At 40.4% G+C, this 15,031-nt stretch overlaps 1 protein-coding gene across 1 annotated transcript; it reads left to right on the top strand.

The window, feature by feature from the left end:
- Positions 1-1,463: 1,463 nt before the first annotated feature.
- Positions 1,464-3,602, top strand: LOC120110527. The gene is made up of 2 exons (XM_039125767.1): positions 1,464-2,001; positions 2,250-3,602. The coding sequence occupies exons 1-2, from the start codon at positions 1,791-1,793 to the stop codon at positions 2,636-2,638; spliced, it is 600 nt and encodes a 199-aa protein (XP_038981695.1). The 5' UTR covers positions 1,464-1,790; the 3' UTR covers positions 2,639-3,602.
- The last annotated feature ends 11,429 nt before the right edge of the window (positions 3,603-15,031 follow it).

Below are 15,031 nucleotides of genomic sequence, written 5' to 3'. Positions count from 1 at the left end.
ACCCCAACGGATACATTGTCAGGTGCAGACTGTGCAGAACAGCCACAAATCAGTGTCTAACGGCTATTTTTCAAAAGGGACTGTTTAAATAGCCAGAAAAAACAGTAGTAGACAACATGAGAGCTATTCCATTCAAGTAAAAAGACATTTTCACCTACCAAGAGTTCTCAAGAGTAAAGACAAGCAAAAGAACGAAGAGGTGCATTCAACTCCATCCGACAAGCACTTCCTTCGCTTTCAAGGCTCTCCTACTGTCCTCAAATCTTCAGTACTTTTCAGAGGAGACCCAGAAATCGAGAAGTCCCTACTTTTCATTCCAAAATCTGTTTGAGGGCTTCTAACCTTTACTTTGCATTTGTTGTTTTCACATCTGCTTGTTTAAAAGCTTTCTCTGTGAAATCTCAAACACTACTTTCTTACTTTATTTAATCAGGGGATTGAATCAAGGGTTGTAAGGTTAGTTGGTGAGCCGAAGTAAAAACCAACGGTGTAAGGGTTTGATTGTGATCCCGGGAAAACAATCGGGTGGTTCTAGTCGGTGAGCCCGTGAAAACCGACCGAGTGCGTTGTGATCTCGCGAAAACAACAAGTTGGATTGTGAACTTGTAAAACAACCGGCTGTAATCCAAGGGATTATAGTGAACTCCCAAGTGAAGCTTGGGGAGTGGACGTAGGAGCAAGGGTTGGCTCCGAACCACTATAAAATCTCCTTGCGTTTGCATTGGCTATTTGTCTCTTCCAATCTCCTCATCAAGAAGCTTAATTAACTTGCTTGCATTAGATTTAATTATTTACTAATCAAGTTCTTAATTGGTCGAGAATTAATCCAAACCCAATTCACCCCCCCTCTTGGGTTGTCTCTTTGGGCAACACCTTCCAAGCCAAAGGCTTATCAAACCTCGGGGGAGTCTGCTGCCTCTTCTACTTCATCATGTGAAGAATCCTCTACATCTGCTACATCCATAACTCCAGCCATGATGCAGCAGATGTAGCAGATGATTATCTCTTCTTTTTCTACTCTGGGTCTTCAAGGTAATTTCTATGTCTCTTCTAAGTCTTGGTTCCTTGATTCTGGTGCCTCAAATCACATGACTAGGACCCCTGATATGCTTCAAAATATTTGAAAGTATCATGGCAATTCACATATCCAAATTGCTAGTGAAAACACAATTCCTATTACTGTTGTTGGAGATATTTCTGCTGCACTCAATGATGTGTTTATCGCTCTTGGGTTATCTGCCAATCTTCTTTCTATTGGACAGTTAGTTGACAATAGTTGTGCTGTGGTTTTCTCTCGTGATGGATGTATTGTGTAGGAGCAGGGGTCGAGCAAGGTGATAGCGAAGGGACCTAAGATTGGGAGACTATTTCCTCTACAGATCACTCAAAATAAGCCTATTGATGTGCTGTCTTTTGCTAGTAACACCGTCTGTAGTAAGAGTGAGGTTTGGCACTGATGTTTAGGCCATCCAAACACTCGTATTCTAAATTATTTATTTGAGATTGTTCACAGTGATGTATGGGGTATCACACCAGTTCCTTCTCGTGCAAAATATAAATATTTTATCACATTCATCGATGATTACAGCCGGTTCACTTGGCTGTATTTTCTGCGCTCCAAGTCAGAAGTTTTTTCTACCTTCAAGAATTTTCTAACTTATGTGGAGAATCAGTTTTCCACTTGCATCAAAGCTCTTCGAACAGACTCAGGTGGGGAGTATGTATCCTCTGAAATTTACAGCAGAAAGGTATTCTTTCCTAACGAACATGTCCTTATACACTCCAACAAAATGGGGTTGCCGAGAGAAAGAATAGGCACCTGCTTGACATTACTCGGACCTTGCTCCTTGAGTCCTCCATCCCTTCCAAATTCTGGACAGAAGCACTTTCTATTGCCGTCTATGTTATTAATAGGCTGCCCTCTCCAGTCTTGGGCATGGACACTCCTCATTTGCGGCTCTTTGGCAAGAATCCACAATACCAGGATCTTCACATCTTCGGGTGTGTATGCTTTGTTCACTTGCTAGTGCATGAACGACACAAGCTCTCTACACAGTCAGTCACATGTGCCTTCATGGGATATAGTCCTTCTCAAAATGGCTTCTTGTGTTATGATCCAGCTCTTAAGAGAATGCGGGTGTCTCGGAATGTGATTTTCTTTGAAAATCAGTCTTTTTTTGCCACTAATCTAGTTTCGGATTTCTTAACTATTGATTCTGTTGCTGTCTTGCCTCTTATTGATGTTGCAGCCCCTCCATCTGGACGTTTTAAATCAGGTTTGGTTTATACTCGCCGCAGTACTGCACCCACCATAGTTGCGGCTCCCCCTGCAGTTTCTTCACCTCCAGTGGAGCTCAATGTTGTCAGTTCTGACCCTGCTGCCACTGTTGTTCCTGTGCTGGATGTTATCAACTCAGAATCTTCTACTCACTTTTTTCTAAGGAGGCTACTCCAGCATTCTTACCTACTAATGTCAGGCGCTCTACTAGGTCTACTCGGCTTTCAGACATATATAGCTTCTCACATAACTGTCTCTCTGCAACTCTGGCCAACATTGCAGTCCCTACTTGTTATTCTCAAGCTACGAACGAACAGTGTTGGAGACTTGCTATGCAGGAGGAACTTGATGCTCTCGTAGCCAACAACACTTGGGAGCTTCTCCCTTGTTCTACCATAGTCAAGCCTCTTGGATGTAAGTGGGTTTTCTCTATTAAACTTCGATCTGATGGGCCTATAGATAGATTTAAGGCAAAGCTGGTTGCTTTAGGCAACAAACAAGAATATGGAGTGGATTACGAAGAAACCTTTGCCCTGGTTGCCAAGAAGACCACTGTTCGTCTTGTTCTTGCTATAGCCGCCTCTCAAAGCTGGCCCATTCATTAGATGGACATCAAAAATGTATTTCTCCATGGTGATTTAAGAAGAGGTGTATATGAAGCCCCCATCCGGTTCAACAGCTCATCTTAATCATGTTTGCCGGCTGAAGCGGTCTCTTTATGGGCTAAAGCAGGCCCCTCGCGCGTGGTTTGACAAGTTTAGAACCACTCTTCTTGGTCTTTCATTTCAACAGAGTCAATATGACTCTTCTTTATTTCTCCATAAGACTCCAGCTGGTCTTGTCTTACTCTTGGTCTACGTAGATGATATTGTCGTCACGGGTACTGACTCTCTTCTCATTCAGCAGCTGCAACAGAACCTTCAGACCTCTTTTCATATGAAAGATCTTGACCACATAACCTATTTTCTTGGTCTTGAAGTCCACAAAAACCTCCGTAGTATCTTCATATTCTCTAAGCCCCTCTAGCTCCTCACAAGCCAGAGAACGGGACTCCATTTCCCCCAAACCCTTCTCTCCTAACTTCCCTCTGAGCTGGAGATTCTTTTGAGAAAATAGGAATCGATCTTGCCCTCATACTCCCCAACAAAATGACCTTCTGCCAAAAACAAGGCTTCTCATCCTAGGAGTTTGCAAGTATGAGAGAGTCCTCTCTCTGTCTGTCTCTCCGAGTTTCTACTACTAAGTTAAGTAGCACAAAAGTGGATGCTAAACTAAAGGTGCCTCAATGGGTGCCTTCTGCCTCAAACACTTCTCCAGCGGCTTCACTGGTCGCTGGTCTGCCATTCTCAGTGTCTAGAACTATAAACTATAGTCAGAACATCGGCTTACCTTACCAACGCAGCTCCACTGGAGTGTATCTCAATCAGCATAAGTATGCCCTCAATTTGATCAACCTGGCTCGTCTCCAAGATACTTCCTCTATCGACGCTCCTCTTGAGCTTAATGTGAAATATCGCCGAGATGAAGGAGACCTTCTGGATGATCCTACTATTTATCGTAAACTAGTAGGCAGCTTGGTCTACTTGACCATCACAAGGCCAGATATCTCTTTTGTCGTACAACAAGTCAGCCAGTTCATGCAGAATCCTAGACACCTACACTTAACTGTTGTCCGCAGAATCATCCGATACATCAGAGGGACTCCTACACGTGGTCTGTTCTGCCCTATTGGCACTACACTTGATTTGATCGGCTATAGTGATGCCGATTATGCAGGATGTCCAGATATCCGTCGCTCTACCACAGGATGGTGCATGTTTCTTGGTGATGCATTTATCTCCTGAAAAAGTAAAAAACAGGACATGGTTTCCAAATCCTCGACCGAATCTGAATATCAAGCAATGTCTGTTGCCTGCTCCGAGATCATTTGGCTCCGAGGACTCCTCTCTGAACTTGGTTTCCCACAGCACAATCCCACCCCCTTACATGCAGATAATACTAGTGCATCCGGATTGTAAATAATCCTGTTTATCATGAGCGCACCAAGCACATTGAAGTGGATTGCCACTATATTTGACAGGCCTTTGATCGCAATGTCATCAACCTTCCCTATGTTCCCACGGATCTCCAGGTTGCAGATATTCTCACCAGGGCCTTGCCGCGCCACAAACACCAGTTTCTTGTAAACAAATTGTTGCTTGTTAACCAACCAGCATCAATTTGAGAGGGGGTGTCACATGAGCAGCACAATTAGGAGTATCAACTCTGTAATTATTTAGAGATAACATCTGTAATTATAGGTGATAGCTAGGAATCAGGGATGGCTAATTCTCCTTGATTTACTTTCCATGCATAGCTGTCCTAATATAGCTATGTAATTATAGGTGATAGCTAGGAATCAAGGATGGCTAATTCTCCTTGATTTACTTTCCATGTATAGCTGTTTTGAATCCTCTATTTAATGGAAAGAGAGCCTAGGAGCAAGGGATCTCAAATATTTTGACACTAGGTAGCATTCTGTGGGAGGATGAATCCCAATATCAGCTTGCACTTGCTCTTCTGCTAAAAGAGGACTTGTGTCTTCCCATGGGGGAGATTGAGGTCTTTGATCCAGTGATGTCTCCAATTTAGATGAAGGCCTTCTCAGCTTTAGGATGCAAAGTCCTTGTTGATGAACAGTGTAGGAGAAGAGTCACGAGGCCAACTCTGTTCTATGTTCCAGGATTGTATAGAGATCTCATTGCTAATTTGTTTGAGGCCAATTTTCATTCGTCCCAACTGAATCTTTTGATACTGATGGATCTTAGTGGCAAAAGCGAAGTGACTGAATTAGATAGTAAGATTACAGGAGGAGAGAATGGTCTGTTGCTTAACCAGGCAACTGATGAAGAAGAGAGATTGAGGTTTCAGTGGGTGGTTCAAAAGTACACGGGTGAAGAGATGGATATCCTTTGCACAAGGAAGATGTCCTCACAGTTCCTGGATTTATATTTGAACTTTTTAACGTGGAAACCAGCGTCAATCTGAAGGCCTTATTGCCCAGTGAGTCATCATTCTCTTTTCATTTTTGATCTTCTTTGTAAATCTGCTATTCGTAATTGATTACAAATAATTGCCTGTGTGCTCTCTTCCATTGAAGGTGTGTCATTGAAGTAAAGGGTATACTTGGATTATTATCATGATGAGCTCAGTGGTGACATTTTCTTCTTTGAGTAAGTTTGTTTTTTTCTTTCTTTTGGATGTTTCAAGGAGAAGTTTCCAATCTTATGTTCTGTAGAATTTTCTAAACGCATTCACCTACCTTATATCAAATATTTTGCTTCCAAAACAAAAACCAGAAAACTCATTAATTATTTTTGCCTCAAGTGTTTTCTGGCCCATACCTACTATTCCATTCTTTGAACATAAACTGACTATGATTCAAAATCTCTTACTACTTTGATGTGTCTGTGGAACTGACACAAATGGTGCTTAAGCTGTCGTGCAACCTTTCTACATGAATATGCTGATAAGGATTATCCATTAAAATGTCGGCACACTTGGCACCCAATCAAGCTCAACTTTGATGGTTATAGTGATCGTAAGGATGGGACAGTTGGGTTTGGTGGTGCATTTCACGACGAGCATGGAAAGCTGCTACTGATGTATGCTGGACCCCTTGAGCATGCTGATATGATGATGGCCAATGTAGATGCATTAAGGCAAGCTTGAGATGTCTCAAAAACTTGCCTCCTGTTTCCGAGTTGAGGATAGAGGGAGAAGCTCTCAGCATCATACAATGGGCCAAGGGCAACTTTCCCCTGGCAGCTTGAGCTGTCGAAGTATTTGAAGAGATTAATGACATTCAATCCCATGTGAAACATATGATTGGTCAAGTATACAAGGAAGCAAATCAAATGGCACATGAATTAGCCAACAAGGGAGTCAAGCTTTCCAAGCTACAAATTTGGGAACTTCCTGACAGTTTACTAGTTGATTAACTTTTCATTTATATTCCTTTTGGTGATAAGACAGAATGATAGTTTTGTTAACACCAGAGGTTGATATGAGTGGGCATGTGCTGAGAAAACTAAGATAGCAATATTTTCCAAATTATTAAGAGTATCTGAAGATGAATACCTCTTTTTTTTGTTGACTCTTGATTCCCTTGTTTTGTTCCAACGCAACTAAGACAAACTATGCAAAAGATCCTTGTTTCATTGATTGATTATAAATGATTCACATCTCTTCGGAGACATCCAATAAAATTGGAATGATATAGGTTATAAAGCAGCCACAACTTATCAATGAAATGCAAAACTTGTGAAATACTTGTGCATTATTAGTTATGGCAATGTCGGCTATTTTTGCTGCTGTTTTATGCTCAACTCTCTCATCTGCTGAGTCTTCATGCCCAACAATATCGCAGTGCATCAGTTTGTTTACTAATTTATTTTATCTTTCTTTCTGTGTCATTGTTTTTCAGAATTTTTTGAATCGTTTCTGAACTTGTGAGTTTTGCAGACTTTTTGTTACTAATTCCATATAATTTCCCCGAACCATTTTATCCCAAAATGAAGAACCTAACATGCACAGAAAAGTGTATTATGTGATGGGTCGGTGAAGCTTCTCTTGGGACAACTTGAATGGGAAAGAAAATGGAATGAGTCCTCACACGGGAAAGCTTTAGCAAAAGCTGTCAAACAAGTCTTTCTGATGTGGGACTATTGGGCCTCACAAAAGCTCTCTTAATTTTTTTTTTTGAAAAATACGATTTTGGACGTCCTGCATGCACTGTTACATTCTCCAGTTGCCTTCTGCCTTCTCTAAACCTTGGAGAGTGAGCAAACCCAACTCCTCCGTATGTTGTATCTCTAGTCCATACCTCTGCAGCGGCAAATAATGTTGCTATGCAGAGGAATATATGTGATGGACGTATTATTTTGCTATTGATTTCATGCTTTGGGGTTTCATAAACTGGTCTTTGATGTGATTTTGAGCAAAATTATATGGTTCTATGTTTTGTCTGGTTTACTGTCGATAAGTTATTCGAAGTCTCTTTTGAACTTGATCTGCTTTGCATATACTCCGAAAGCAAGTTTTGGATCAAAGCCTTGGTCAATTAGTTTGAGATAAATCTTGAAAGTGTTAAAGTTTAGGAGCCACTCGAAACAAACTGGGTCTCTAATGGATGAATTTTGATTTTGCTGATCTTGTATTCTGTTGGGTTTGATAGTTAGGCCTACATCTTGGACACAAACTGGCCATGATCATGCTCACATCCACATCAAGTTACATAATGCAACAAATCGATGTCAAAATAGTAAGGTAATAATTTATTTTATATTAATGATTACCAAAATAGCTTTCAATAACGAATTTATTTTATATTACATCTTCGTTTATACGAGCACATTCTCTCCGTTCAACAAGACGGCAATGAAGAGAAGTCAACCCCATCACCATGTTTAGATATTCAAACTAAAACTGAATAAAATATTAAGGGGAAATAATAAAATAAATAATAAAAATATGTAGATGTGTGATGGTAGACTCAACCCCAAGAGTCAAATGGATGCTATTTTATAAGTAGATTGTGGAGTTTTGTGGAAAAAAGTCAGCCAGATGATGTTGTGCGGGCTACCAGGATGCTAAGCGTTACTCATCAACCGAAGTAAGAAGATCATCGTTTGGGCCCCACTTGTGACTTTTAACTATTTGGCAAAAGTTTGGGCGATCGATAGTCAAGGTTTTGGTTCTTTTGTACAAATGAGTCAAATAGTTAAATGTTAAATTAGTTACAGTAAGGGGATATCATACTAAACTATATCAAAGCTTTTTATGTCCGTGTGCCTAGGGTACAAACTCTATGTACGGACCAATGCAGATGCATGTTTAGTCTCAAATTGGTTATGTATTAGATAGATTCTGAAAAATTATAAATGGTATTAGAACGGATTTGCCCAATCCATATGCGACTAGAGGATATTACAGCTATTTACACCTTCCAGCTATTACACTCCAGCACCAAGATTCTCTCTCAATTGATAATTAAAAAAGACACAACATATTATAGCACAGGTTTACACTGTCTAGTCCTACACCTTCCAGCCCATTAAAGTTACACCATCTGTTGAGGTTCCACCCGAGCTCCACTGGGTCAGCCGATCCCAAGGTGAAAGCGGGTCGGCCAAGAGCTGAGGAGTAGCTTCAAGACGTCGATGGATTACCGTCGCTGCTTTGGAAGGCGAGCATAACCTGCAAGGAAGTCTTCTTGTCGGAAGGTTTCCGACAAGGGGACCCTCCAATGCTTAAGTTAGTAAAAATCTAGAGCAACGATGAGAGAAAAAGAAAAAATAAGAGCAAAAGAGTGCTTACCTGAGGGTCCTCCTATCACCTCTATATATAGGATGGGGCGGGTATCCGTTGCCTTATTTATCGAGAGGCATGATAATTGCATGGTGATAGCTGGCATCATTTGTCAAGCCCCAGATTCGAAGTATGACATGGCGGTACTACCGGAGGATATAACCTATGATAACACGAAGCCAACATTACATTTAGCTTTCAATTTTATCTCAAATATAATAAAATAAATAGGAATCTAATTTCATTATCCATTAAATGCAACCAATAATCGTTCAGTACTTCTAAATCCAAACATAAATACCAAACCTATAATCCTTAATATTTAAAAAATTATTAACTCCAAACTTCATAGTCAATTTAAAATACTAAAATTCTTCTACAAAATCACCACGTTTGCTCGCGCGAACTCAAGCTTGGATCAACCTTCGTCCCTACTGATCTTATTCGCTTGAGGAGAGAAAAAGAAAAATAGAGATTTATGAGCAGCACGGCTCAATAAGTAAACCTTTCACTACCTTAGCAAATCAAGCATAAGTTTTTGCTTAAATCGATGCATTATATAAAGAAAATAATATTTATTGAAAAATAGAATGCAACATAGTATCATATGATAAAGTAAGTCATAAAATATTTCATGTATACCTAAATCAGCAATATATCGTAAACGTGGTTCCAGGTGTACAACATAAATAAATTCAAAAATTATTTATCGTTTAACCATATCATTGATCAAATTTTTTCTCTCAAGCTAAATGCTTAGGTTACTTTTATATCGACAAACACCAACTACCATTATTTGTTAGTAGGGTCGTATGCCAACTACTATTACCCGTTGGTAGGGCATATGCCAACTACTATTGTCCGCTGGCAGGGTCGTATGCCAACTACTATTACCCACTGATAGAGTCATATGGAAATGGACGTCGATCTATCCCATTTTCAGGGATCATACATAGCTATCTGAGAGCTCTCTTGTCATAGTTCTTAAAACAATTTTTCTTAAGTCATATTTCTTGAATCATATTTTCTTGAGTCATATATGAATAAAATACTAAATAACTCTATGAAGTTCATAGCCCATAAATAAATATATAACAGTAGAATAATCATAAAATTAATCTTTTCATAACATTAATACAAATTTCATAAATATAGAGTTTATAGTTCATTAATAGTGCTTAACGATAAAACAATTATGGAATCATTATTTCACAATAAATCATGAGTTTCATAATATCGTATACTTGATCCTTGATTTTAAGAAAACATGATATCATTGACATTTAATACTATTTTCCTATTTTCATAATACCAGAAAATAAGTAAAAATTTGAAAATAATAAGAAGTGTAAGATCTACTTATAAGTTCGAAAACTAGTAAGGAGCTGTATAAGATTTACTTACGTCTTTCATCTTAGACCGTCAAACTTCACTAAGCGACTCCACTAGACCTATTTAAAAACATTAAAAGCGAGATTAGTTTCTATTCGAATTTAAATAATAAGGAAAGAAGACGGTGTTAGATGTATGCCCTAGAAGCCAATTTGGCTGACACATTGTTGATTCTAGGGACATAATTTTGTACTTGACTATTTATTATTGAATAAATAAAAGGCATCTTTTTCATTCATATTGTTTATGTGTCTATGAATCGTCCAAGAAATTAATAAGATGATGATACATATTCTCAAGAGTTGAGAATTTGAGCCATGTATCATTGGTGATTAATTTCTAAATGCTCCTGATCAAAGGATCATCACGAGGACGGTGATCGATCCGATCAGTGCACAGATCACTCTCCTTCTGGATGGACGAGACTTGAGTCCACAGTGTAGGGACACTGAAGTGATAGTGCAGGTGCTTGTTAGAGAACAAGGGTACTGAGCGTGACCAATACAAGAAGTCACTTGGATGTCTATCCACTCGTCAGTGACTTGCTTGATGTTGCAGTAGTGTGACTGGTCCTTTAACCTGCGGTGCTTCGGCTACTCACAGTGAGGTTATTGTAGTTTGACTGCACACATACATGGTCTCTAGCCATATGGGTCCATGCAGTGTAGATTGGCTGCAGTAAGTTCACTGTAGGAGTAGGGTATGCACCTATATGGAATCTATCGACCTTGATAGATAAGGAGAGATCCTATGTGATTTATAAGACTGAGTTCGTAAGACCTCGGCCGGGGCAGTATACACAGTGGAGAAAGAGTTTTTCACTATCGAACTCGAGTCAAATAAATCTTGACATATGACAGACGATGGGGTTTGACGAGTTGTCCATGACCTCCGTCCTGTAGGGATCCACGATAGTAGGACTGTATCATATGTTAACTGCACCTAGAGGTTCATCATTCCATTCTGCTGGGTAGCCACTACATGCTGCTAGGTGTCACTGGTGGATGGTGGGACTTATAGGGATTATCTTGATGATCGATAAACCCTAATGAGTTGAGTTGGAATCGTTCCAACCCATTGAAAGGAGTTTTCAATGATATAGTGATAGAGATCACAATATATCTCACTACCAGTCAGAATAGAACCTATGGGGTCACACACACTAGAAGTATTGACCGATCCGATGGTTGAAATCGTGATTAGGAATCACAAGAAATCAATTTGATTGATAAGAAGTTGAAGAAGAAACAAAGGGAATTAATTAATTAGACTTAAACACAAATCCTACTTCGGGAGGGATTCCTAGAGTCCTAATTGGATTAGGGCTGGGAATCCTAGTTGGAATAGGACTGGAATTCCTACTTGGAATAGGATTCCTACAATCCTAATGAGATTAGGAATTTTGAATTAAAATTGGATTCCTACTTGGAGTAGGATTCCTAGGAATCCTAATTGGATTAGGACTTCGGATTCAAATCTAATTCTAATTGGATTAGGACTAAATACATCCTAATATGGATTAGGGTTTCTTAAGTCACAATTAATTATTAATCTAATGAATCAATAAGACTCCTAATTGGATTAGGATTGAAGAGTTCAATTGAGTCAAAATTGATTCAAGTTCTAATTGGATTAGGACTTACCTAGATTGGATCCATTGGTTCACCCTTGGGCTAAACCTAATAGGATTAGGGCTTGACCACATTAGGGCAATGCAAACCCTAATGTGGACTAGGGTTTACCAAGAGGGAGGGGCGCAAGCCCCTCCCCCTTGATCCATTGGTGCGGCACAAGAGAGGGGGCCGGCGCCCCCTCTTTGGAAAGATGTCTAGGGTTCCTACTTAGTAGGAACCCTAGATGGCTATAAAAGGAGGTGTGAGGCCGGCGCCCTATGCATAGAAGAACTCCTCCTTCTCCTTGCCGTGAGCCTCCCTCTCCTCTCTTCTTGTGATCAGCCGCAAGCAAGGAAGACCAAGGCCAAAGGTTGGCGGCATCCTCTTCCTCCCTTCTTCCTTCCAACGCAGGGAAAAGAAAGAAGGCTGCGTGGGGATTCTTCTTCTTCCTCTTCTTCAACCTTCTTCTTCCTCCTCTCAAGCACTTTCAAGAGTTGAAAGAAAGAGAAGAGATCAGCCATCAAAGGAGTCTTTGCAAGGGAGCTAGCACCCCGGGAAGACAAGAAAGCTTTGATCGGTTCTCTACTTCGTGTGGATACCCGTAGAGGCCGGACGTTTGAACGGCTTCAAGCGAACCCTCTCCCATAACCACGAATTCAGATTCGCGGTGATCGTCTACCCGCGCAAGGTGAAGATTTGATCTTCCTATTGTTTTAAAAGCTTTAATTCTTACCTAATTACGAAAGGTCTCGAAACAAGCGTTCATGCGATGAACGTCGAACCCGTGTATGCCGATTCCGCTGCCATCTGAAAAATTTTTGAAATATCAGCGGCATGGGCGGGTTCCCAACAGTGGTATCAGAGCCTAGGCTTCGTAGATTAAGGTAAGAATTAAATATCTAAAGGCATATTAGATCTGAAAATTAAATGATCATGCATGCTGAAAAATTCTGCATGCAGATTTTTTCAGGGGTGCTGATTTTTACATGCTGATTTTTATGTGATAAAAAGATGATTCTAATTGCATTGTTAATGGGATTACAAAGTTTAGAATCATGATTAGCATGATCAGCGACCTATGTCATGATATAATCAGTTAGTTTTCAGATCTGAAATTATAATTGTAGCATACGGTGATGATCATAGGATTCAACCCTTTTTGGTATCAAATGTAATGACCTGCGATGTGATCTGCGATGTCATGTAATTTTTCAGATGCTTGCATGCATCTTATTTGATGTTTTGAGAGGCTTGCGTGCCTCCTAAAAGGAGATGTAAATTATTTTTATTTTTATTTTACATCTGGTTGTATTTCTGTGATGTGATGTACATCAACGATCAAGTCGAAGACGATGCATGAGATGAACAGGGGTCTAAGCGGTTGATGGCGATGGGATCAAGAGTTGATCAAGGATCGAATCAAGGAAGCTTGGATCCAATTCAAGAGTTGAAGACCACTTGATCGATTGATGTGCATGTGCTTGTAATACGACCTAATTAGAATCCATGATCATCACCTAGTTAAAGTTTAGCTTTAATTATTGCCGCGATTATAACTGCCTGCAATGCGCCGTTTGCATGTGATGTGAATGAGAGTCGGGTAGATAGGTCTACATGTGATGTAGCAAACCCAATTGAGACCTAAATCAAAACCTCCTCAATCAAGTCGAGAGTGAACCGACATGAGCAAGTCATATTAGATTAATTGATCTAATTGGTGTCTAGGAAAGCATGAAAGGTGGTTACTTAATTAGGACCTTACTCTCTGAGTAAGGGGAGCCTCCCACCTGCTTACCTGGCCAATTGTTCGATTACCTCTTATGAAAGGCTCAAGTTGCAAACACTAAGACCTGATTAACCAATATTAAGTCAATAGGTCTTCCACTGTAGTAGAGCTGCTAAGGCCTTTCTGATGTTGACTTGTCTCGGCTGGATACAGTGGTCAAGTTGCATTGGGGGGCTGGACCTCTCTATAGACATGAGATGTTGTAGGGTAAAGGTGGGGTTGGGCACCAATAACTGTTAGGTGAGGACCCAATGACGACTTTATTCCTACGGTTATACGGTGGGTCTGACTTAACTAAGAAATGGGACCAATAACTGTTAGGTGAGGTCTTCATGGCTTAGGGACCAAGTTGCACTGCAACATGCTTGAGAAGCATTGTACAAGAGTTGTACACTCATCCATCTATGTGTCACCAATAACTGTTAGGTGAGGTGGCATGTGAATTGGTGGGACCGCAATACCCACTAGAAACCCTAGTCGTGTGGGATTTCCGTTTTCCTACCAGGGGAGTGTGAGGAATTCGAGAAAATAGTGGGAGTCACATTTGTTCTAAAAGACCTTAGGACAGATTAGGATCAAGTACAAGAGTCTAACTAGAATCTTTACTCTCTGCAGATACAATGTCGGCTTCAAACCCTTTGACCCGTATTCTTGAGACCAACCGACTGACTGGAACCAATTACAAGGACTGGCTTAGAAATCTCAAAATAGTTTTGGATTGTGAGAAGATAGGCTATATACTCGATTCAGATATCCCCACATTACCAGCACGTCCCACTGATGTTCAGCGTGAGATGCATAAAAAGTGGTTGGATGATGACATTAGAGTAAAATGCTATATGATGGCATCTATGTCTAATGAACTCCAATGCCAGCATGAAAATATAAAGACTGCTAGGGACATACTGGCACACCTACAAGAGTTGTATGGTGAGCAGAGTCGCACAGCTCGTTTTGAAGTGTCCAAGAGGCTTTTCAAAGCGAAGATGCGCGAAGGGCAGTCTGTCCATGATCACGGTCTGACCATGATTAAGGACCTAGAGGAGCTTGAGAAGCTCGGTATGGACATGCACAAGGAATTGCAAGTGGATTTGATCCTACAGTCACTTCCTGATTCATTTGGACAGTTTATAGTAAACTACCACATGAATAAGATTGAATGCACTAAGACTGAACTAATCAACATGTTGGTAACTGCTGAGGGAGCCTTGAAAGGTTCAAGGGGCAATGTCCTCGCTGCTGAGTTGACTTCTGGTTCCAAGAGAAAGTCTACTTGGAAGAAAAAGAAGCCTGCAAAGAAGCAGAAGAAAGACAAGAAGCCAAAGAAGGAAGTTCAAAAGAAAAAGGCTAACGACAAAGGAAAATGTTTCCACTGCAATGTCGAAGGCCACTGGAAGAGAAACTGTCCTTCATACCTCGAGAGCCTAAAGAACAAGAAAGGTGACACACCTTCAGAAGGTATAGACTTGCTCATTATTGAAACCAATCTAACGGTTTCTTCTACTTCTAGTTGGGTTATAGATTCTGGTTCTAGTGCTCATTTGTGCACTACCATGCAGGGTCTAAAGGAAAGTAGAAGGCTGGCGGAAGGTGCGGTAACCCTTCGGGTTGGCA

Source organism: Phoenix dactylifera, chromosome 4 (assembly GCF_009389715.1).
Source record: "Phoenix dactylifera cultivar Barhee BC4 chromosome 4, palm_55x_up_171113_PBpolish2nd_filt_p, whole genome shotgun sequence".
In the NCBI taxonomy this organism is placed as follows: Eukaryota; Viridiplantae; Streptophyta; class Magnoliopsida; order Arecales; family Arecaceae; genus Phoenix; species Phoenix dactylifera.
The sequence above is the reverse complement of the archived record's forward strand: the minus strand, read 5'-3'. Positions and strand labels throughout refer to the sequence as shown.

Bases quoted from the DNA above. Each gene is read 5' to 3' on its own strand.
- LOC120110527 (XM_039125767.1), top strand. From the start codon at position 1,791: ATGGGGTTGCCGAGAGAAAGAATAGGCACCTGCTTGACATTACTCGGA. The intron at 2,002-2,249 runs GTGTGTATGCTT...TTGATGTTGCAG, and splicing joins CAGGATCTTCACATCTTCGG to CCCCTCCATCTGGACGTTTT.